This window comes from Gymnogyps californianus, chromosome 3 (assembly GCF_018139145.2).
Source record: "Gymnogyps californianus isolate 813 chromosome 3, ASM1813914v2, whole genome shotgun sequence".
In the NCBI taxonomy this organism is placed as follows: domain Eukaryota; kingdom Metazoa; phylum Chordata; class Aves; order Accipitriformes; family Cathartidae; genus Gymnogyps; species Gymnogyps californianus.
In genome coordinates, this window is record NC_059473.1 from 108162388 (window position 1) to 108187773 (window position 25386).

At 39.4% G+C, this 25386-nt stretch overlaps 1 protein-coding gene across 3 annotated transcripts in view; it reads left to right on the forward strand.

Annotated features, from left to right (window-relative positions):
• TRAPPC12 (trafficking protein particle complex subunit 12) overlaps nucleotides 1-17866 on the forward strand; it is a 54943-nt gene extending 37077 nt beyond the window's left edge. Inside the window, exons 8-12 of one of the 3 annotated variants that reach the window (XM_050894436.1) lie at nucleotides 1601-1674; nucleotides 9570-9668; nucleotides 15142-15242; nucleotides 16045-16132; nucleotides 17529-17866. In XM_050894436.1, the coding sequence (XP_050750393.1) occupies nucleotides 1601-1674; nucleotides 9570-9668; nucleotides 15142-15242; nucleotides 16045-16132; nucleotides 17529-17771 (605 nt within the window). In that variant the 3' untranslated portion in view covers nucleotides 17772-17866. Of the gene's footprint in view, nucleotides 1-1600; nucleotides 1675-9569; nucleotides 9669-15141; nucleotides 15243-16044; nucleotides 16133-17528 lie in introns of those variants that run through there. The other 2 variants (XM_050894437.1, XM_050894438.1) reach the window with 2 other exon arrangements.
• The last annotated feature ends 7520 nt before the right edge of the window (nucleotides 17867-25386 follow it).

Below are 25386 nucleotides of genomic sequence, written 5' to 3' on the forward strand. Positions count from 1 at the left end.
GGTTTTCCATTTTGTTTACTGCTTTGCAGGTTTTCTTTAACCCCTTTCTGCCAGTGCTAAGAAGCTTCATCCCATAGGGCTATGCAATTTCCAGATCAGGTTCCTGTTCAGTTTATAGCACAGATTGAAGACAATCTGGTCTGTCTGCTTTGCAGTCCTTTTTGAGAACCATAGCTGGTGCTATCGGATTGTTAACAGGAAACCTAGGTGTCTCCACTGCAGGAATCAACGTCTAATTTGTTGTCACCTAAGTCCTAAAAAGCTGAACGTGGTTACCAAACTGTGAGGACATGTGAAAAGGAGAGATTAACATAAGTGAAATAATAAAGGAGAGTTATTTAATTATGTCCAGGTTTTACAGACACCCACAAGGAAAGAAAAACAGAAATGTATCATAAAATATTTGCTCATTATTTATATCATCCTCTCCAGTAGGGATGTGCAGTCAAGAGGAATTTCTAAAAGAAAAGCTAGGAGTAATGAATGATTTTAAGGTACGGTGGATGAAATACTGGATTCAGTCTTGGGCCCCACATTATGCCCCTCTTTTGACAAAGATAATTTGGGAATAATCGTGGATTGTTTTTTTTGTTTTGTTGTTGGAGAGGATTGAAGGAGTTTTTGGTTTTAGGAAGGGGAGTAGACATTTCACCAAGCTCTCTTCTTATTTGTAATGGCATTTATGCGTGCTGAAAGAATTATCTATGTGACCTGCCATGCTTTCATCAGAGACTATATTATTGATACAAATGAGTGGTCTCAGTTATCACAATCTCATTGAAATAGCCTCTTCTCCCTTTCCTCCCCCCCTTCTCAAATCATTACGGTGACCTTGACAGCTGATTGACTGAGATACATTTATTTTCCAAATGTACTAAATTAATACTCCTAATGTTTATTTTTGAGGATTAGAGGAGTATTTCTAGCATTGATCTATGGTGCTGTAACACAAGAGAAAATAAGGATCTATGTGAACCATTCTCTTACAACATCAGGAGTCTGTCTGCAAAGCAAGAGAGAGAAATCTGCTGCTGCAGCTTTTAATGCCTGCAAGCTCCAGGAGCATGGGGAAAGCAGACAGGCTTGGCAGATTTTTTCCAGCATATCTCTAAGCCAGAGGCAAGCACAAAGAGTCCCAGACTCAGACAGTTCTCACCCTGCATGTTTTGGCTCTGAAATGACATTTTAGCTGTTTGATTTTTGAATTTTTCACATTTAATGCTGTAGATTACGTGTTTTTAAACTGATGCACATTATCACTTGAATCTTTTTATGCACCTTTTGTTCCGATATTGGAAAATGTGTGGTTTCTTTTGGTGTTTAATATTTGGCCTGAGCTCAAAGCTGAGCGGCTGTCTGTTTGCTCTGCGTTGTTGCATTGTGTATCGTCCCCAGAGCCGCTTGAGCAATTCCCTCCGAGAGATGCAGAATTTTCTGACTGATGGTGCAGGATGACTGAGAATTAAAAATTCTAGGCTAAAACCCAGTGGTGTTAACGAGGGGGATCTTTCAAAATCGTAATTCATAGGACCAATAATTGATGGCAAGAAAGAACCTCTAATTTATTTGTGCAAATTCACAAGCTGCTCTTATTTTGCAGCCTCTGTTCAGCTGTGGAGGTCACGTCTGGGCCGGGTGATGTACTCCATGGCAAACTGTCTGCTAATGATGAAGGTACGTGGGTGGCAGCAACTGCAGAGGTACCGTATATTCCAGAATAGCACGTCAGAGAAAGTGCAAGAGAATTACTGGTGCATAGATAAGGGAAGACTACCTGACTGTACATGGAGCTTTTGCTTAGTGAAGAATTAATTAGACTTAATAATGTCTTATTTAATAGATTACCATTTGCAGTAATGTTCTTTGGGAACATATCTGTACTTATTTCTCCCCAAATCATCCTGGAGAACATGCAATAACAATACAGAATTTGCATTTTTAAATTGAATTTTTCAAACACTTAACTAAATGCTGTAATTAAAAGCAATTATGTGCTGTGTCTTTTTCTAACTGTGCACTAGGAATGTTGCTCTGTTTGTGAGGATTAATAATACTGTAGCCTTTGTATATGATGAAGATCCAGAACATCTAAATACATCCTCCCTTGTCAACCTATCTCAACTGTAAGGTATCTTCTTTCAAGTTTAAATCCTCACTAGTGTGTAGGGGTGGAAGAGAAAGGAATAAAAGCAAAAGTAACTAGCTTCCACTGTTGGGTTTTTTTTCCCTTGATTCCTCCTTACTTTTTTAAGCAATCCTATTCCATTTGGTGGAACACTCTTAGCTTCTCCCTGTGTTCAGGAAGTAGAAATAAAACTTCTGCTGTTCACCTCATGGTCAGGGAAACAGGCATATCACCATTCTGAGCTTGCAGCAAACTGCTGTTATCCTTAGCTTAACTGTACTTCACAAATCAATTAGCAGGAGCAGCCTCAGAGCGAGCTGTCAGCAGTATGATCTTCAGAGGCCAAGATTTGCACTCCTTGCTCCCTGCTCTTTGATTGCCCAAGGTCATGACAAACCTGACCCTCTGATGTTTACTAAGCTAATTCCCAAATGGGGCTCCATTCTTAATATTACAATTCCTCAAAAAGCATGCATTTTTTAGATACGATCCAGTTATCCAAATGCTGCTTTACATGAAATGGAATGTCCTTTTTATGAGAATTAGGGAAAACAAAAATTTGTATTCATAATGATATTGTGATCAGAACATTTCTGTCTTGAATAGAAATAATTGTCTATTAAACCATGAGGTATTTTTAAGAATTAGTAAGCATTTGTGTTTTGAAGTAGGTACTTGACATAGGCTCAGTTTTTAAGGAACTTACTTTTTCAAAAAGCAAGTGGAGAAAAGCATGAGTTGCCATCCCAAACAAAGTAGAATATATGAATAAGAAAATGCTGGTAATGTATTTTTTCAAGAAGTTCACATTACTTTTGACTGTGAATTGTTTTTAACACTTTCAGTGTTTTTGCTCATGTACACACAAATCCACGTGCATGCCCGGTTCATGCCTTTCTTCTGGTTTGGTCCTGTTAGTGCTATTTTCTTCCAGTAATAGAAATATATTTGTGAATACCGATTATCACCTTTTTGGAAATGGTATTTCAAAAATACTGCAGCTCAGATACTTCTTCAGACCAATTGTATTTAGGGCCTATCTCACAGCTGTTAAGTTAGACATTTGTGGTTCCACAGTAACTTCCAGATTACCCACAACTGCATGTTAATGCATAATTACTTCCATCTGAAATTTGCATTTCAGTGCATTGGCTATGGAGTAGTTGTGAGTCTCTCAGTTTTCAGAAATATCCCTGTATGGAGTAGTAGAGAGTTTTTAAGAAAGATTTTTCAAACATAGCCATGTTGCAGTTAAAATCAGAGTAGTACATGAAGTTAGTTTTTCCGCTTATGTGACAGATCCTCTGTCAGATAATTATTTCGGTTATTTATAAATGTAATAATTTTTAAGACAATTCTAACATGCAGGAATGCTACAATCGTTTTTTCCACCTTCTAGAGTATTCAGTATGAAACTTTCTCAAATCATTTTTAAACATACTTTTGTTAATTCTCCCATGAACAATTATATTAATTGAACAGAGTTCCACATATTTATAATTTCTTTGCTGTTGTGTAATACACTTTAAAAACTGCATTTGTTTTTATTCAAGTATTTCAAGTGTATGTAATTTAAAAAAAAAAACAAACCTGATTTCATTCTCCAAGTCAGTGCCATCTATTGCCATCTAGTGAACATTTACAATATTGCAATATGGTTATATTTGATCCCCAAGTCCTATTAGGTGAATGGAATGTCTTATGCTATTAGTAGATTAATAATAATCATTTATTAAAGTAAAATTATGTGACATCAGTATAAAAAAAGAAAAATTGATTATCGTATTTTTAGTAGCCTCTCTCTATGGCCAGAAAACTTCAGTAGTATTTAATAGGGAACAATCTTGTCAGGATTGACTCTTGAAAATAAAAAAAAGACTTTGATTAAATGTTGAGCCTATAACTATTTAAATCTGTTTCAGTTATCCTCAACTCTAATTAGGTTTATTTCCTGTCATCTCTCTTCTACATTACTTAACTGACTCAAGGAATTCTGTTTATGTAGCACAATGATTTTTGTCTTTTTTAAATATGGCCTCATTAGTTTCATAGCTAAATATCTCATTAAATTATTGAGATGGAGGGTTATATTGTTGTGGAGGTACTGAGTGAGGTGCAAAGAAGTGATTCACCCAGACTTGTGCAGGAAGCCTATAGTGGAACAGGAAATTAATCACACATCTTCTTTACCCTGGGACCATCTTTCCTAGGTACTGAACTCTGCCTGCTGTGTCCCTTTATCTGTGTGACCAATGATACAGTTCAGTAGCAGTTTAAGGCAGTCTTACTATACGTTTTTTTCCAGTTCATCCCCTTTTCTTTGTACAACCTTTCTTAAATGTATTCTAGCTTCCTTCCATGCACCACTCTTGGACTTAAACAAGTGACAAAAGCAAAGAAATGGTGGATCTCAGTCATATCAACTGAATCGGCTTTTACCGTTTCATGTGAACAAGGGGCAGCTTAAGGGAGGAGGTGGATACACAGCAGGAAGGGAAGGGGAGACCACGTAACATGTCACTGTAGACTTCATTTACAAGAACTGTGGGCTTAAGTCACTATGAAAACATACCCTGAATATAGCAACATGAGGGAATATTCATTTAAAATGCAACTGATGATGTGCATTGCTTCATTTCAACAATCTAATTGCAAAACGTCTGTCACTTTACTAAATCACCATGGAAGTGTCTTGAAAACTTTTAAGTTCTTTTCATCTGAGCTAAAATCGCTTTTGACATTATCTTACCAGACTTTTACCTCTCTGAGGAATAAACACTTAAGTACTTTCCATATATATTGTAAGTGCACTCTAATTAAAGGCACATTTTGCACTTTTTAGATTTTTTTCAGTGTTGTCTTAGCTTTTGTAGGACTTGCCCTTCGTAAAAACAAAAGCATTAGAATTGATTTTAATTTGGGTCTAATACAATTAAAACTGTACAAAGAAGGAGGTAACAGCTTGTACTAGTGACGCAAGGGACTGATGCCTAAGGAGTTTGGTTCCTCTGTGATTTAAAGGAGAAAGACTGCATGAATCATCATGTCTTTTGCCTAACTGTGCTGCAGTACTGCTCTTTGGATTCATAACACTGTGAATCTCTGCTTTCATAACCCCTCCACAAGTGCACTAGATAGAGAGGAAGGATAAGTTATCCCTGTCCTCTCTTCCCAAAATATGGTATTTATGAACTATACACTTTGTATAACTAAAGCTGATTTTTAGTCTAGGGTTTATTGAACCTACTCTCAGCATTCTACACATCAGGGTCATTTATGCTTATTTCTAAATATATCATAATTAATATTTTAAGTACTTAAGGTGGTGGTGAGGGAAACATGAAAATGTATAATGCAGTGACCATGAAGGGGAAGTACAGTTATACTGCAGTGCATTAAAGGAAAAACAAACCCCACTTGCCATTTTTGTGCAAGTAGATCCAATGGCTTACTAGAACTATTTTGAATGAGTATATTTAATGCTAGCTCGAAATTTTCATCATTAAAGAGATATTGAATTATAAAACAATAGGCCAACTCTCATTCATATCCTGAATTGTGTAACTTCAGTCCTTCTTTGGGGATTTTTTTATGAAGGTGTGGAAAATCTGAAGGCTCATAGTCTTTAGAAATTAAAGACCATGACAATACATCAGCCCCATCTTTAAGTCTTAAGATCACAAGCTGTAGTCACTGGGTTTTTTACTGGCAGTACTTAATATGTCTTACTCCTCACAACCACAACTTGTATCAACCAAGACTTCGCTCCTCTGAGAGGATGCCTATTTATCATTCTCTCAGACAATTTTTCTTGTACCGTGTCACGTTAGCAAAGCTGGGAATGAAAACAAAGTCTTTAGTAAATGAGACCAAATCTCATCTCGTTTACAATATGCTCCTTCAGCAGGAACTGTCAGATAAGATGCTTGTATAACTTACCATGGAATAGTATCATTCTGTATCACATGTAGGATACTCTAGAAATCTACTACTGCTTCCATGGTAGTGTTGGGGGAAGAGTAAATGCATATAAAACTCGCTGTGGGATCCTGGAGTAACTACAAAATGAGGTTGTATTTAGAAGTGAGCCTCGATATTGTGATAATGTTTTACAGTTTCATCCTGGGGCCATCCTTGCCTATGCTTAGGGGTGGCTTTGGACATATATAACTGAGTCTCTTGCCATCTCCTGGAAGAAATGGGTCCCATTCCTGTGATAGGTACTGCAGGGCATGGCGTACATAGACGCAGATGCTATGTGCTGTGCTGTCATATGGAAACAGGGTGCCATATCCACGAATACAGTGCATAGACTCTTAATGCTTCACCTCCACTCTCACATTTTAGGAGGTGTGAATGTTTATGTACTCCTAGTTATAATATATATGGTGATGTACAGTCACTTGATAGGGAATGCAAAAGGGGAAGAGGGTTTCTTTGCCTGACTAGGCCAAGTCCATGAAGCCTCCGCAGCGTGGGCCTCCAAGATATTACTTGGCTGCTTGATCCTACCAAGGCTGGCTACTACCTACGCTAGGGAGCCTGTGGTGCTATAATTGTGCAGACAGTGCCCCCTCGCGCAGCTGCTTCTGGCCAGGACTTTTTCTGCAGTCAGTTGTACTGCAGCACTTTTCTGTCAGCTTAACTGCATGATCTCCTGGGAGTTGTTTCTACATCAGTTTGGGGATGTGACTGTAAAGCCCCCATCCCTCATGGTTGTGCTATGCATCTTTGTTGTGTAGCCTAAGCCTTAGAGTATCAGACTGAGTGCTGGGTAAGGGGCAGCTTTAGACCACACAGAATGGAAGACATTGAGCACAAAAGCTAGAATTAGATATAATAAAATTATTTCTCCAGTGAGCACATTTTATGCTTGAAGGGATAAAATTCACAGTCATAGACAATCCTTCAGATTTTATAAATGATGCTCTTGCAGGTATTAATAGCTAATACAAGCGTGGCTGGGGTTCCTCTAAGGAGCCAGTTCAGAGGGTCCCTATTCCAAGTTCTTTATGCCTACCTAAACAGTGGGACTCCATGATCAATGAAGTCCTTTAGTGAGAGCTGTTACAGTGAAAACTGAGTTTTTCCGAAGTCATAGATTTATGAAAAATGTTGGTAGCATAAATTTCATCACGTTTGAGTTCTGAATGCTAAATAAATCAGAATTTGAATAAATACATTTTTGTGTATATGGCCAGTTGTCTTTTCTCTGAACTCTTTCCATTACCAATAATAAGCATGAACATGGCATGGCACACTAGAATTGAAATAAACTCTAAATGTTAATAATTAGCTGTTCAGAATTAATCATTATACCCACAATATAGAAGTTGTTTGCAAAAGAAAGGTCCTGCAGAGTGCCTCCTGGGCTGTTTAAGTCAGCCTCTACTATTATAGGACATGTAATTTCTCTCATATACAGATCAGACTCCAAAGACTTCTCCTGATTTTTTGTGTGTATGAAACAAGTAGTATGTTCCAAATGGTGACCTGGTGCACAGGTCAAGTAGAATCATAGAATAGTTTGGGTTGGAAGGGACCTTTAAAGGTCATCTAGTCCAACCCCCCTGCAATGAGCAGGGACATCTTCAACTAGATCAGGTTGCTCAGAGCCCTGTCCAACCTGACCTTGAACGTTTCCAGGGATGGGGCATCTACCACCTCTCTGGGCAACCTGTTCTAGTGTTTCACCACCCTCATTGTAAAAAATTTCTTCCTTATATCTAGTCTGAATCTCCCCTCTTTTAGTTGAAAACCATTACCCTTTGTCCTATCGCAACAGGCCTGCTAAAAAGTTTGTCCCTATCTTTCTTATACCCCCCTTTAAGTACTGAAAGGCCGCAAAAAGGTGTCCCCAGAGCCTTCTCTTCTCCAGACTGAACAACCCCAACTCTCTCAGCCTTTCTTCATAGGAGAGGTGTTCCATCCTTCTGATCATCTTCGTGGCCCTCCACTGGACCTGCTCCAACAGGCCCATGTCTTTCCTGTGCTGAGAACTCCAGAGCTGGATGCAGGGTTCAATCCTTTTTAAGTACGACCTCGGGAAAAGAAATTCATTACACCTGGGGCACATTGCCTCCTCAGACTAAGCAGGAGATGAAGAAAAAGTACCTTTAACAGTAGCTGTGATCACATTAGGGACAAGTTAAATGAGTACTGTAATTTGACCAAGAAAAATGGTAGGGTAGAGAGTATCCCAAGATGTCTGTGCAGTTTTGAAAGATTATTCTTTGATGTCTTTTGCTTCGTAACACCCACCACAAATTCTTGTATTAAGTTGAAGGGCAGGACTGTCAGGAAGCACGAAATTAGTACAGCACAGAGTCTTCTGTCTTTGCATATGCCTGGCTTTTGTAAGCAAAGGCAGGCTTTCTCTGCCTCTGCTCAGGATTTCTCCAAGAAACTATAGCTGAGGCTAGTGCAACCCTGTGCCCCGTGAATGTACCTCCTACGTGTCTTCCAGTCAGCATAGAGCACACGCAGAGTTTCTCATGTATGCCTGCCAAAGACCGTGTAGCCAGGCTCTAAAAGTCATTTACTGCCCAGGTGATTGAATTACTGTGGTTTAACCATGAAACAGCTGGACTGCAGTAACCAGTCACATGGGCATTTCTTTCCTGTGGGAAATGGGACCATGATTTTGTTTAATCTTCTGTCACTGGTCATTATCTGGAGGGTGCAGTTGCACTGTATCTTGAGGAGGCAGATCTCAGAGCTGCCACTTGCCAGCACGGTCTTTGTGCAGGCACCGGGGGGGGCGGCACTTGCAAAGCTCTCTGGAGTTCAGAACCAGCCCACCCCTCACTTAGCTTTAGCCCAAATCAGTTTTCTATTTAGATTACCTGCTCATTTTCCTTTTACACGGTATGGTAGAAGGGAACAAGGGTTTGGGTGGAGGGATAGAGAAGGTCTTGTTTCCCTTGGCTGTAGTGCTAGTTTGTCACCTGAAAATGTGCATGAATTGCAGCTTCTGTCACATTATATTTTTCACAAGTTAAGAGCATGTGCACAAGCAGTTCCCAAAGCTTCAGAACATAGTTTGTTAAACCATGTAAATTACACAATATATTTGAAACGTGAGACACTTCTCAAATATGTATACCCCAGTCACACAGAAGGCTTTTGACTTTCATCCTAAATTATAATCTAAGCTGAAGAGTAAATGTTCAGATTTTTTGTTCTTGGCATTTAGCTACAAACAGAATATGATCCAGTTGAGGGGAAAAAAAAAGGAAGATCCCCTATGTATGCAGTTCCAGTATAACTGAGAAAAGACCAATATAGTCAACTACTAGTGCCTGCAGTGACAGGTGGAAATTCTGTCCCACTGACAAGTTGCAATTACTTTCATTCTGTTTGAATATGTCTTTAAAAAGAAGGCGACATAAAGGCTGATGAATGCTGAGCTTAAATATCTGGTTGTGTGCTTTTCACCCCTTAGGACTACGTGCTTGCTGTAGATGCTTATCACACCGTCATCAAATATTACCCACAGCAAGAGCCTCAGCTGTTGAGTGGAATTGGAAGGATTTTCCTTCAGGTATGCGTTTTATTCTAAGTCTGCTAGGTAATACTGCTGTTGACAGCTATGTAGTGAATAATTGTTGCATTTAAAACTATAGCTATTTTTATAGGGCATGTATCAAATTGTAGAGGCAGTGGTCAGAACAAAAAAAACTTCTACCATGTGATACTAGATAGAGTTAGGAATTATAAAGCACCTATAATATTAAAAGTACATGCAGGTACATTAGCGAACAAAGGCAATGCTGTAGAAAACTATGCTAATAGTTTAATCAGAGCAACATTCTGCTTCCCCTAAAACTAATGGTAAAGCTCCCATTGACTTCAGTGAGCCAGAATTTCACTAAAAATCTAATTTCTCACTGCCTCAGACTGCATGCAGCTCTCAGTCACACTGTATAACTGCCATCTTCATCTAGAAAAAATTTGAGCGTTTCCTTCTTTTGTCCAGGTTATGTCCCTGAGAAGACAGGGGAGGGCACATTAAAAGAAAAAACAGGACTGCACAAGTATAATAAATTTCCATGTAGCTATGTACTTACCATAATAAGTAAAAAAAGATGTAACTACAGTAGTACTTTTTTGTTTATCAGAAAATGATGCATCTAAATAATTAGTATCTGATTGTTTTAATTTTTAGTATCTTACAAGTTCTTTGCAGTTCTTTCATATTTCTGATACTGATATTTCAAACTTTTCCTTTTTTATCTGCTTCCTTTTATTATTGATTATAAATCTAATTTTGAGTTGTCGCATATTTACAAACAATCTTATTTGTGGCATTCATGTTATAAAATTATATTGAAATGGAATAATTTACTCTTGATAGATAATTAAATCATTAATATTGTTTGCTTGAAATCATACATTGTCATTCAAACTCAGTTATGGATTTTCGGTTCTCAGCAGAAACATGTTTTCACAGTGTGGTAGACATGTTTGTCTTTAAAAGTCTCTGGTTTAAAGTGGATCTCCATCACTATAGAACAATTTTATGATGTTGGCTGTGTGCATTAATTATTACCTAAATAGTCAACCTAGTAATTATGCATATCAAAGAATGGTACTGTAAATATGCATCACACTATTGGAAACACAAGTTATTAATAGTTCTGGTCTTACTGGGAAAACGACTGGGTATGTTACTGGTACTGCCTTGCTGACAAGAGTGTCTGCCCTAGTGTCACGCTCTCCAGTCTGTTAGTAGCTTGGTTTGCCGTAGAAAAATTTTCCCTCTTAGGAGGAAAGCATCTCCTAACTTTGGAAAGAATTAGTCCGTCCAATTTCAAAAGTGATGTTTGCAGGCTCCGTACAGAGTCATTTGAAGTCATTGACCTCCGTGATGTTAGCTGTGACAACAGGCCTTTAGTATTTAGTGGTTTTACTGTCAGAACTGGACATAGCAAGAGGAAGTATGAGGAGCCCTTGATATTTTCATGTGATCCTAGATGGTAGTTAATAAAAAGCATCACTTCTAAATTCAAATGTTTTCCTTTCTTCTAGCACCTTAAGGAGATAAATTTTTATTGTTTGGCACATTGTCTTTTTTTGTGACAAAATCTTCGGCTCTGTCTGGAGGGTACTGTTGCAACAGATGCAAGATTTTGATGTATTAAGAGAAATAAGCAGTATGCAGGTAAACAAAACCAAGAAGTTCAAATTAAAGAAAGATAAATGTGTTGCAGGCCTGGACACCATCATTTTGGTAAGATCACTGTGCGGTATGTGTGCACCGTTGACAAGGCACTCTGTGAAAAAAATGTGAAAAAAAATAAAATGTCTTGCAGGTAAAATAGGAAAGCAATTTTCTCATGTTCAAATGTCACAGCTTCTCAAAAACAGGTAGTGATTCCCAAATAACCTCAGACTGTTCTGTTAACTTTGAACATTATCCAAGAAAGGCACAAGGGAGCCAGATTTTAGTTGCTTATCAGTCACAGATACTGTTTGACAATAGACATCACACATGTGAAACAAAGCAATAATGTAGACTGAAGCGTAAGTCAGGAGTTAAACAGAAAAAAAAGGTAACCTTTTTTCAATATATAAAACCTTCCTTTGTGTGTGATTTTTTTTTTTCTTAATTAAATTGAGCTTACTAGTTTAAGGCACCGTGCCTTCTTTATATTCATATGTAGTGGGACATAAAGAGGCCTAGATCTGATGTACGGCCTTTAGCTGTTGCCTTAACGTAAGTGGGAAATGAAGATGAGAGAAGTGGAGAATGCAGGAAAAGACAGAGGCTATCGCAGAGAAATTTTCAGAAGCACTGTAATTCTGTCAGCAATCACCTGACCTGTAAAACAGAAATTCACATGAAATGGGGAAACAGTGAATACATTTTAGTCTCTAGGATTATATTGTGTGTTGCTAATAGGCTCTGCTTGCTGCTGACCTATCCAAAATTTCCATTTAAATAACTACATTAAAGAATTTAGAAAGTGGAACACTGCCTGACCTTACCCTCTGCAATAGATTGCTGCAAAACAGAGTTAAAAGCAACCAATAAATCCTAGGAGTACTTAAGAAAAATAATCGTGGTTTCCAGACAAACAACAAACTTAAGCGCATAGTATATTGGAGGCTCCTTGTTAGAGGATGTGATTATTTGAGGTTAGCAGAGGAATTTTTGTTTTTATTCGAAGTCCTAATTATTATTAGATACTGAAGTCACATTTTCTGAACTAAGTTAAATAAAATTAAGTGATGAAGACCACTTTAAACTTTAACATTTTAATGAATAATTAAAATTAAATCTTTCTTTTAAATGTTCTGCCAAAAAAAAAAAAAGCAAACTGTTTCCCCTCAGTGGGAAAAATGAGAATTAAAAGTTTGCTATGTTTGCTGAGAAGATACAAGATGCTGCTAAGAAGTGAGAACTCTTCATGATCACAAATAAGGTGTGATTAGTCTCAAAGCATATTAGATTTGGACTCATCAAGCTCCCAGTCGAGCAAACTGGTAGCTTGCTGTAGAAATTGATTACTCCCATGGTTAGGGGCTTCCTTCTAATGTCCAGGCTAAAAACATTCAAGGATGGATTCATCTACACTTGTGCCAGCTTTACTTAAATGTAATTATTTTCTTGGTGGTTTACACCTTTAGTGGTATTTATAGAGAGAAATTGTATCCTTTGTCATTATAACTGAATGTAAAAGTTTTTAGCATGAATAATATTTGGGTTGTTTGAGTCCAGTTATGTAACATCTGGGAGAAATGCATCTGTTTCATTAGATAGACTATTAATGGGTATTCCATAAATGCTCTGGTAGATGGACAGTTGCATCTTTGAGTGCAATGTTCAATTGGATCATCCCCTAAATGTAAAGAATAATAATTTCTTTATGTTGCCAAGGGAGAAGTCTTGCGGTTAGAGGTGAAGCAGTATCTGTTATATTAGTGATGTTAGTAGGGCTTTGGATACTGCCACTATGATATTCCCATAAGCGAATTGGGAAGAAATCTAGGTGAAACCTTAAGATGGATGTTTGCTGTGTCTGAAAAGTGTACTTGGAAAGTCGTTCACTGGTAGACTAGAAGGACTTGCTAGATGATCTTTTCCACAAGGATCTCTTTAGGGTTTGCAGTGTTTGTATTTTTTGGTTAGGTGCTTGTATGATGAAATTAGAAGCATGCTTGTAAAACATACAGATGATACCAATCTGGGAGTGGTACAGACACTGTGAAGGGCAGGATCAGAATGCAAAATAATCTTGACAAGTTGAGAAACTGAAATGTTAAATTGGCTGTGATTCAAACAGCAAAGGCAAAATACTAACGACGACTGGGAGTAATACACAAATACAAAATGGGAAACAACAAGAAGGCACTGTTCTGTAGAAGGGAATTAGGCTAAGGGTAAGCAAACTACACATGGGTAAACAAATTGGACTTCCAAAATACTGTGGCATAAAAGGAAACTTCATATTCACATGTGAAACATAAAGTAATTCTTCCATTCTCACTGCTGGTGAGAGATCAGTTGGAGTGTTGTGACCTCTTACACAGGCACTCGGGGAGGATGTGAAGTAACAGGAGAGAGTTCAGAGAAGAACAGCAAGAATGATCAGAGAATCCAGAAAGCACTATCTATGAGAAGGGGGTGAACACTGATTTGCTTGAAAATTGATTCTCTTACTAGAAGAAGAATCATAGAAGAAAGTGCAATAAAAATTTTCAAGTATGTAAAAGGCTGTTAAAAAAGAGGATTTGTACTATTCTCCCTGACCACTATGGACAGGATAAAAAGTTGAGGTAAAAAGTGCAGCAAGATAGACTTAGAGGGTTTTAGTAGTATAGTATTTTCTAATACTAAGGCTATTTAAGGATTCTGGAATAAGTTTCCTAGGGAGGCTGTGTAGTATTCACCATCTGAGAGCTTTAAGGAGACTTCAACACAATTGCCGCAAACATTTTTGGTAATGTCCTGTTCTGGAACAAACAGGTGATCCCTGGAGGGCCCCTTGAGTCTCCCTACCTGAGGGCTGCCTGGTTTCCATGGCTTTATGCTTCTGAACTAGTTCAGTTTTACTCCTTTTGATAGATTTATTTTACCCAGTACTAAGTTTTCTTCTCCTTCCATCTCTCCAGCCCAAAATTAGACACTGTAGTGTGAAACCTTACCAAAAGTATGAGTGTATCGTTCTATGAAACGTACATTGCTAACTTACTTACCAAAGGGGCCTTCTTCAAATATTTTTCTTTTTCCATCTCAAACAGCAATGTATGTGACATAACCTTAGGTGAAATACCCCTTCCTTTCCAGGAATCCCCTTCCCCATCCCCCCTCCCATAAAATCTGTTCCTCTTTATGCCAGCTTTCAAATCCCTCATTCCTTCAGCCTGCACGATCCACTCACCGGTATTTTTTAATCTGCAAATGGACTGTCTCCCCGACACCCTCAGTGGCCCATTGCCTTGGAGTTGTTTTCTGACACGTTTCGGTCTCAGGCACTGAAGTCATCCTGTGGTCCCTGGCTACGGCCCATAAGCTGTGGGTAAACCGAGTATGGGTCCTACGCTAGCTACCAGGCTACTGTATTCCAGTTCTCTTGCCTTGCTGACAGCTCCTGCCTGTGGGCAGTGTCTGTCTTCACTTCCTGCAGAGGAACGCCCGGTCTCACTGGAAGTAATTCTGACCTTTTCTCATTTTCAGCTAATTTTACAAACTCTGGAGTTAGTTACAACAAAAGAGCCAAATGAGGAGGTGGGGCACCCCTGCCACACGGTCCGTGAATGCTCCACAACCCACAGCTGAGAAACACTGCCTTAGATAAAACTGCACGTGCTTTTGGTGTTCTTTTCATGACCTTAATGTGGCTCTTCAAATACCTTGTTTGGTAACAGATGTTACCCAGTCAGCATGGTGCCAAACAATTAGATAATGGACTTCGATATGTTCTCATGTTCTTATCCTTTGTAAAAGATATAATCAGGCTGGATGTCTTTTCTTCTTATTGTGGTAACTTTCTTACGATTTTACTGTCTAGATTGGAGACATAAAAACTGCAGAAAAATATTTTCAAGACGTTGAGAAAGTGACTCACAAATTGGATGGACTACAGAGCCAAATTATGGTTTTAATGAACAGGTAGATAATTTAATAGCTAAATGAAACTTTAAAATACAGTTTTGCAAAGTATGCATTGTGAGCATTAAACTACCCTTGAGACAATCCCGTTCTCTTTCTTTCTTTTTTGTAACTACATCTGTCATAAGTGAGACTGAATGGCATATAGACCCAGGAGATCTGTATTACTCGGTACAGTCATATTATCCTGGATTGAAATTGTGATCCTTCAGTTGATTTTACAAAGCTTTTTCTCATTCTTCCAGGCATTGCATATTTTCACTCTGCTTTTTCAATATACATTTGCATAAATAACTCTTAGGAGAGGAGAAGCTATTTGGGGCCCTTATCCTACAATCAGATCTGCTAGTAAGGTTACCGCCTGGTAGTTTCAAAGAATGCTGGAATACATTGTAGTAAATCGAGCTGCATGATGGGGGACTCAGTTTGTAATGGTTAGCACATTGGCTTAATATATTTAGAAAATACTATTCAAAAGTGCTCTGAAAATTATATAGCATGGCTAATTTCATAAAGAGAAATAATTCCAGGAAGAGAGTATCTGCATTTAAATTAATAAAAACACAATGAAGACTGTTGCTGTGGTAGGCAGAATATATAATAGCCAAATGATCCAAGTTGTCATTCCATTTGTCTGTAAATCAGTGTCTTCTTGCTGGTTGTAATTACAGCGTGAAGAGCAAATGTCAGAAACTCTCACATCTATAACAGGAAAAATAAAAAATGGTGTCCATTCTTTTTAAAATATATTATCACCTTGGGTTTTTGAGGAGAACTCATTCATATGTCACTTACTTTCTAGAGCATTTCTCCACCTTGGTCAGAATAATTTTGCAGAAGCTCATCGATTTTTCACAGAAATTTTAAGGATCGACTCATCAAATGCTGTGGTAAATCTCCAAATTGCTACATTTATAATGAACACCTAAATTATTCTCGTAATGCTTCATGCGTGGATTTAATTAGTACCCAGAGTATGCTCAGAGCTTTATAGAAAAATTGGATGTGGCATGTGTGCCAAAGGGTTTTTAGTATACATAAGGATAAGGTGCAAAATGGGATGGGAAATGAAGAACCAGTCTATATGAAGGGCATGAATACTTAGGCATGCATGTAGAAATTCTGAGACATTATGTTTTACGAGATCTTTGCAAAAGCACTTTTTTTTTGCATGCACTTTTTTTAGCGTAGACATGCATGTCAGAAAAAGAAGTGGCACCTGCCAACGTATATAAGATTAACTTGATTTCACACAACATTGAAGGGATATTGTAATTTTAAACATGACATTTTTAACACGTTGCATATCAGAGCCTTGGATTCCCACCACAAGAGGAGATCAAAGAAGAGCTGTTTATTTACTTTTGGGTTTTCTACATTTGGCAGCTTTCAGTGCATGATCACGTAAGAGTGTTCCTAAGAACTGAGACAGCTTACCCCCACTAGCCTGATCCAAGGCCGTTTAAAGACTGAGGGGACTGAGTTTAAGCAGCACATGAATTGCATCATTTTGCAGGCTGTAAAATAGTAAATAATATAAATCGCACGAGATCAGTAAGGTTTCCTGAAGAGAGAGAAAAAGAATTTTTTAAAAAAGGCTATGTTCTTCCTTTATCTGCAGCTTTCAGAAAGTGTGAAAATTTCTGCTGCTGAACATGTTATATGACTTTGTACTGTTGGAATCTTTTGGTAACTCATAAAACCTGTTTTGTGTGGAAAAGAAAATGGAACCTGACTTGATCATTTATGATGTATTTAGACTGCCCTATCTGCTGAATTTACTTGAAGTCAGTTGTAGATGCCTTTGTGATAATTTCTTCCTGTTGCCTGTGTGGATCTTCTATATGTAAGCCAGAGAGAAAAACACTTCTGAAGATATAGTGAAGTCATTAAAAGAAAACCCTATGAAACTGACAGCATGCAGAGGCTCATGTAGTTTCTGAAATCTGTTTCAATTGACTTTCAAAATTAACTGACTAATGTCCTATACTATTTATATTTCGGTTTAGACTCTGTCTTTTAGAGTTTCAGCTCTTGGAAGTCAGCAGGTCCTACTGGCACAGGATAAATCTTGAGAATAACAAGAAGAAAAGGATTGGATTGTATGATTGATAATATATTTTAGTTACTTGCACGCGCACGCACACACAAAAAATAGTAATGCTTAGCACATAGTACATCTGTTGTAACTCCAGATGTTGGACTTTTTTTCCTTCTCTCTCATCACTTGTAAATACTTACGTACATATATATACACTTATTTATTTACAATATATTTTTCTCTAGGCTAATAACAATGCTGCTGTTTGTCTTCTTTATCTGGGAAAACTGAAGGATTCCCTCCGGCAATTGGAAGGAATGGTTCAGCAGGACCCTAAACACTACCTGCATGAGAGTGTTCTCTTCAACTTGACAACTATGTATGAACTGGAGTCATCTCGCAGCATGCAGAAGAAGCAGGCACTTTTGGAGGCTGTAGCTATCAAAGAGGGCGATAGCTTTAATACTCAGTGTCTCAAGTTAGGATAAATCATTTCCAACTAATTTTTTCCAGCAGGGTTGATTTTTTAAATTGTATATACTCTTGCTAATGTGTAAATGTGAAATAAAATATATTCAATTGTGAACGTTCAGTGGCATTGCTACAGAATCTGTTGTCTCTAACAGTCCTATCATTGTGAAGACTTTGTGCTGACCTAGAGCCAGCTTCATCCCTACAAGTCTATAACTGTTTAGTTATTCTTCATTACAGTGTACTGTATATCTATACAGTCAACTACTCAGATTCTTTTTATAAGAAAAACTGAACTTGACCTTATATTGTCTTGATGATTGTTACAGTTTTTCAGTAATTAGTGAGCAAATCACATGAGCTAATTTCATCAGGCAAGAGGTATTGACAGAATATCAGTATGCATATTATAGAAATGAAATTCTACATGCACTTCTCTTCACTTGCTTCTGCTGTGTCTCATTTTGCCCTACATCATACTATTGCCATACATCAAACTATTGAGTATTATACCTTTGTATGTCCACTGCTCTCAGAGGAGGTTGCTTGATAACCACCACACAGAATCACAGCATGGTTGAGGTTGGAAGGGACCGCTGGAGGTCATCCGGTCCAAGCCCCCAAGTCAGGCAGGGCCACCTAAAGCAGGTTGCCCAGGACCATGTCCGGACGGCACGTGAGGGATCATACAGTCCCCCGCAGTACGAATTTCCCACAGTATGAGGGACTGTATCATCGGAATGACACTAAGTGGTCTCCCTATACTTTCTTGGGTTTGTGATACCATTAAATCTTTCAGATTAAAGCATTTGGATTCTGGGAAGCTGTGGGTGGGAGTCGGGGATTTCTCTATTCCCAAACTAATGCTTGCTTCAATACTTTTTTCCTCTCTCCCACTCTCTGGCCAACATCTGTACTTGGATGCCACCAGCAGATGCCACAAGGTTGTTCTAGGAACCCCTTAACTTGTGCATGTGTATTTCAGCTCTTATTACACTACAGCTGTCTTCCTCATGCCTACCCTAGAGCCTGTGGATTCCTCTCAGTGTAAACTGGTATAGCTGCTCCACTCTGGCATTCTGCTGGGTGGAGAAAGGAGCGCTGCCAGTTAGGCAGAGCGGAAAGGCGACCCATTTCAGCTCAGTTCCTCTCCTTTCCTGTTACCAAGTGAAAACGCCGTGCAGAAAGTATTTCCCAGGGAAAAGGATGGAGCGACTGAGGCAGAGGTATCTAAGGGTTAGGCCACACAGAGTGGAAGCAAATGGGGTGATGCAGCACAGGACACAAGGCAGCCATCACTGGTGCGGCAGTACCAGCATACGGTGATTTTGGCATCCCTTGGAACACAAGATTTTTGGAATCGCAGTACCACTGTGGTATCGGTGTATTTCACATCTCTGCCCACATTTCTCCCTTCATCTGTATTGTAAAGATTCAACCCAGATACTCCCATTCCTGGTACATAATGCAATATATACAGCTGTTCATTGGTTTTTTTATTGTTTTGAGATTTAATGTTTCACAAATGGAGTAGCTTTTTGTCATAAATCACTGCCATGGGACAATTCTGTAACTGTATTTGTTACATTTTTTATACCACATCCATCAATTAATTCTCACCGTCTTTAAATACCCCCACCTGTATTTTTAAGTAACTAATAACTCATTTTTATGCTTCTCCAACTGGACATACTGTACTGGGGCCAAACAGTTGTCCTCAAAAATCAGGTGGTGTGAAAACTGCTGCAAGCTGGACATGCCAAAAAATGAGGATGCCTAAAAATCACCAGTCACCTCAAAAGACGTAAGCCTACAGCTTATACAGAGACAGTATTTGTTCCATTTTTACAGAATACCTATGTTATACGGGTCATACTTGCATACTGAAGCAATGGCTAGTTACGTACCAATCAACTGAAAAAAATCAAATCAGTGGGTATTTCTGTTTCTGGCTTGGCCTCTAGGTTCCACGGCTGGATCTGAATTAAACTTGGGCAGCACCTGGGTAGACTTGTCCTAAGGTACCACTACTAAACTCAAAAATGAAAGATGCAGCAGCACCTGCTTCAGTTGGGTTTAAACACCATTTACACATCTTTAGTGAGTATTAAAATACAGCAAAATAAAAGTAGTTACTTTTGCATTACTCTTTATGAGGTTTTGCATTTGTTTTAAATATTGCTATGATTTTAGACAAGATGTAACAGTAATTGGACAGATTCTCAGTTTACTTTGTCATAACTTGAGTTGAAATCTGTGTAGTTTTCAGTTTGTCACAACTATTAATCTGATCTGGTATGTTACTCCCTGTACTCATTATAAGTAATTTTAGTAGTATGTTTTCTCCAGCACAGGTCACTTTTCTTGGGCTTGGGGTTTCTTAGGAGACAGACAGAAATCCTGGTACGTAACCACCATTGTGCTCAAAGACTTCGAGATTACTGAACAATTTACCAGGGCATGTGGTGACAGGACAAGGGGCAACGGTTTTAAACTGAAAGAGGGTAGATTTAGATTGGACATAAGGAAGAAGTTATTTACGGTACGGGTGGTAGACATTGGAACAGGTTGCCCAGAGAAGTTGTGGATGCCCCATCACTGGAAGTGTTCAAGGCCAGGTTGGATGGGGCTTTGAGCAACCTGATGTAGTGGAAGGTGTCCCTGCCTGTGGCAGGGCAGGTGGACTAGATGATCTTCAAAGGTCCCTTCCAACCCAAACCATTCTATGATTCCAGTTAAAAAATTTTACAATTGTATGTAAATTAATATCCTATAACAGAGATTCCCATGCATTTAGCTGAAGGCCAGGTGTCACGTTGTATTGTTATACTGTCATCTACGCTTTCAGGAAGCTTGATTTGTCCTTTCCAGTTCTAAGGGAAAGTAGCATGATCCACCGTCACCCAGCATGCTGAAGCCACTTGCCTCTTTACAATCGAGGAGTAACATGCTTCCTTTTTTGATTCCGTAGCGCCTTATACTCACTGCACGTGTAAATGACAGCCTGTGTGCTGATCGGCAGAGAATAAAAATTTATGATCCTAGTCAGAGTCAAATAACCATTAAAAAAGAAACACCCTGAAAACATAATCCCCTGTTCTCCAAGTTTCTCTAAATTCTAATTCATATGTATTACTACAGAGGTCTCACTTCAGTATGTTTGCTGTGTTCTTATTAGTAGAAGCTTTTACTCGGATAAAAACACCAGCAGAGAGACTTGGACTGGGTGACCTCTAAGCTCAGTGAGCCATTAAACAAGTGACATCGTGGTAGACTTGCAGAATAATTAAAATTTAAATGCAAAGGCATATTATCACTGCTGGATGTATGCAAATTGTTAACTTTATAAAATGCAAGAAAGAATGTCAATGTCACTTTATGGTTTGGATTTAACATATATACAAGTTAAGTGTTTGAATTTCTTTTATTCAGCCAGTTACACATCTGAATGCTGTATATGGTGTTAAAGTATTAAAGCTAAGGACAAAATTTGTCCTCAAAACATTAATTACACCAGGCAATCCTGTTAAATTCAATTAATTCAGCTGAATTTAATGAGGGTTCCTGGTGTAAATGAGGGCAGAGCTCGGTCCTAAAACACAGCATGCATGTGTCATCTGGCTAAGTGAGAAAAGCTGTGGAAAGTACAGCCTGAATGAGCTGATTGTTGTATTCAAGTCTTAAAGCTTAATGTGCCTTAACAGAAGTTTTGCATTTAAATTTCCTCTTTTATTAAAAGAAGAGCAAAGAAGCTGTACTTCAGACATGCAGATAATTACATTATGCACAGAGACCCTGATCCTCAGAAGGACTTAAGCATCTATCTGCCATTCTAGTACCTAGCTGCAGTTCAGGTGATAATGGCAGCCCCTAACCAGCTGGTCATTTACATTTTCCTGGTGCCTTAGTTTTTGGACTGGACCCGTTAAATGTTCCCCAAAAGGCATGTGCAGACGTGCCTGAGACTGCACAATGGACTTCAGCCAGTGTACCGGAAAGGATCATCGTTCCTCCACCGACCTCATCCTTCATGTCAGCAAGAGCACTTGTGCAGCCGTGAACAAGCTGGATGAGCTCACTGACCCGGCGGAAAAACTCACCAAGCCAGCAAACACCCTCTTCAGATTCATCTTCATCCCGAGGCTTTCAACACAAGGATGTGCTGGGAATTACCACCCCGCCTGGGCAGGCTGCCAGGTTTTCTGCACTACAGCGGCCTAAGAAGCGGTAGACAGACAATCCTTTTCTGAAGCCTTTGCTGCAGGTGTCTTGTAGATCAAATTGGAGAGGGGAATAAGCGGGGTACAGTCTGCATGCATAGCTAAGTTGTGTCTGTCCTATTTGTGTATCATCAGCTGATGCCCTTAATCAACCACATGCATTGGAGCCGTCCAACAAAAGATTGCAAGATGTGTGGTACCCCCATCTCCAGTCGTATTTAGCCGTAGTGAGAAACATACATTCCCTCTCCGCTTCAAGTTGCAATCAAGAAATGTGTGAAAATAGGACTGAAGCATCAAATACAGATTTAAATTTATTCCAAATAGGTAGAACCACAGCAGCCAGAGTCAACCTCTCTGAGGTTGCTCAGGTAGCAACCTAGATTGCTGCTATCCTGAGCCAAGGCCAGGGAAGCTAAAGATGTTAGAACAAGGTGGATTTTGTCCGTTAGCTCATACCTATAACATGAGCTCAAAGGAAGATGCCATACACCCCTTCCACCATGCTTTCTACCCACTTAATAAAACATTGGGGAAAAAATGTATTTTACCAGTGAGGTACTTTACGTTGTAGGAACCTGCACAGAGTTTTTAGCATTTGAACAGCAGCTCAGTAGCACTGAATGCAAACAAGCTCCAGCACTAACTTTCAGGCAATGACAGTGGAAAGCTGCTTTCCTGCTTAGTTCTCCTAGTCAGCTTGGGAATTACAAATTTAGAGATTCTCATCTCCAAGAGGTGCGTGAGATGGTCACAATCCCAGTGTTAGGGAGGAACAGAAAGGTGCGGGTGGGGAGGAGGAGCCAGGTGCCGCCTTATCCAAGCTGTTCTGGATCAACACCTCATCCTGTCCTAGCTTTGGGCAGTCATCTGCAGATGTTTATTATGTATGAGAGTCATTAAAATGAATCCATCTGAAAGCCAGCAACAATGGCTTGTAATTTGCCCACAAAGAGGGAGAAAATGGGATGTGACTTGCTTGAGGCAGGGAAGGAAGGAGGGAGAAGGTTCCTCTCTGGCTTTGAAAAATTGTCAAAACTGTCAGTGCTAAACTGAAAATACTGAAGTAAAAAGCTGCAGAATAGAATTACTAGAGCTGTTTATAAAAAAAAAAAAATCCACTATTTGCAGCACAGGGTGTGAGCAAGTACTTCAGATGCTGGCACCCACGCCAGTGGCAGGCAGCAGGATTGAGCCCCAGCCCAGCCCGGGGCTGGGGTAGCAGGCTGGGCGTAACCCAGACGCCACTTTGTGTCCCCTTGCTACAGCATCACCAGGAACAGCTTCCCTCTTTCCCACGAACAGTGGGTCAGCTTTAAGTTGCCTGAATTATTTGGAAAAATCAATAAGCCTGAAGGTGGACCCGAATCAACTTCTCCTGGCTCAAATGCCTGTGATCACAGGGGAAACCAGAGCCCAGAGCTTGGCTTTGCTGCTCAGGGCCGTGCCAATGAACAAAGGCAATCCCGGAGCACCACGGAGGCACAGGGCATACCCAGCCCAATTTTCTACCAGCCAGTGTGGCTCATTGACAGGCACAACAGTTACTAATCAGTACCCTGAGAAGCAGCATAGAAGGCAATGAAATGGAGGGGCACTTTTCAAAATTAGTGCAGGTATGCCGGAGAGAACTGCAGCGGGGGAAGCCAGCATTGAAAGAGATCCACAGCCCTTTAACTGCTGAATCTTTCCCCAAGCATTTTGGTTTTCAAAATTTTGCTTCTTTGTCTTATCTGGGTATTTATACAGTTAATAAAAATGAGAGCTAGTGACTCAGTCACATTAAAAAAATAGGTTTTTCAAATTGCAGGTATAGCAGAGTACCTTTTTGCAAACACACAAAATGTTTTGGGAATCAAGCTGTAAAATCACAATGAGTGCAGCAAATCAGATCAAATCTGGATCTTTGAGCCAGGAATATTTAAGTTGTAACACTAATTCATCCCCCAATGAGTTGGTAAGTTTATTTGGCTCCAGGAAATAGAAGACAACTGGCAGTGACCCTATTTTGGGGAGAGAGGAGGGAATCTGAGAATTTCTATCATTTTCACAAGGAAGACTCCCAAACAGATGATGTAATTTTTGAGCACAGCACAGGTCAGGTCCAGAGCCTCTGCCTGGCCAAACATCTAAATCCATTATTTGGCTACTAGGGATATTCTTCAAAGCAGTGCTCAGCTGCCACCTCAGTCTTTATGTGCAGCGGTGTCTGCCGGCTGATATTAAATGATTGCCTTTGTCAGGAGACCGTCCCTTCTCTAAGTTCCTAGTTCAAGCTAAATCCTGGAGTCAGAAACCAGGCAGGACAGTGCCTCTTCTGCCAGTAGGGCCCGATCCTGAGTGCAAGAAGATTTTATACTTGTCAAGTTCAGCAACCAGGACAGGCAGCTACTGGCTCCTGCAGCTGCCAGGAAGACACCCCTCGCCATCAGCATTGCCCTTCACCCATTTGTAGGCACCCCTAAGTGCCTGGTGTGGATGTTACTAGTTAACTACTAACTGGCTGTGAAATGTCTTTGCATTAAGATATCCAGCCAAAGACACTTGCCCCAGGACACATAACAAGGGAGGGCAGCATCACAGATTTTGGAGCCATATGGTTGCCCACCTAATGTATTAAAAAGCCCACTGACCATCAACAACTTGCTCTGAGTCCACTCGCAGAAAACGAGACCACTGCTCTCTTAAGCTGGTCATGAGAAACTGAGGTCAACTGTACTTTGGAAAAGTTTGGATTAAAGTGGAAAATAATACATAGGTACCAAAAAAGCTATCTTCAAACGCCTCAATTCAGTACCATTTCTCCTACCTTTTTTTTTTTTTAAACTCTAATCCTGGAGGAGTTGAAATATTCCCCTTGCCTGAGTTAATGCTGCCAACGTGATGTTGCTGGAACCACTTATATAAATTTTCATACTACATCAATGCACCAAGATTTTCCACTAGCTGCAGTAAAACAGACTCATGTTTTTGGACCAAAAATCAATTTCACTTTGCACCTTTAGATATGTTGTACGTGGAGAAAAAAAAAAAAAGAAGAAAACAACCAAACACAAAAAATGGCCATGAAAATAAACTGCATTTTTCATCTGAAGGAACAGTATGTTCTCCCTCCGTCCTCTGCACTCTCTGGAGTGTTTTCTATTAATATTAACATTTTTTTCTGCCCAGCTGTTTCCTCCTAGTGTAATCTCCCATGTAATCTCTTCACAGGTGTGGAATCTTTATACCAGCCCCAAATTGCTTTTTTCCTGGCTGACAACACTTTCAGAGAGCAAAGCTTTCACCCTTTCAAAGACACCTATAGCACTAAAGGGCATGGACTCAAAAGCGTTGACAGTAAGACCCCCACAGCCCCCGCCACCTCTCAGCAGCAGAATGCATTGTGCTATGAAAATGATGAACGTTCTTC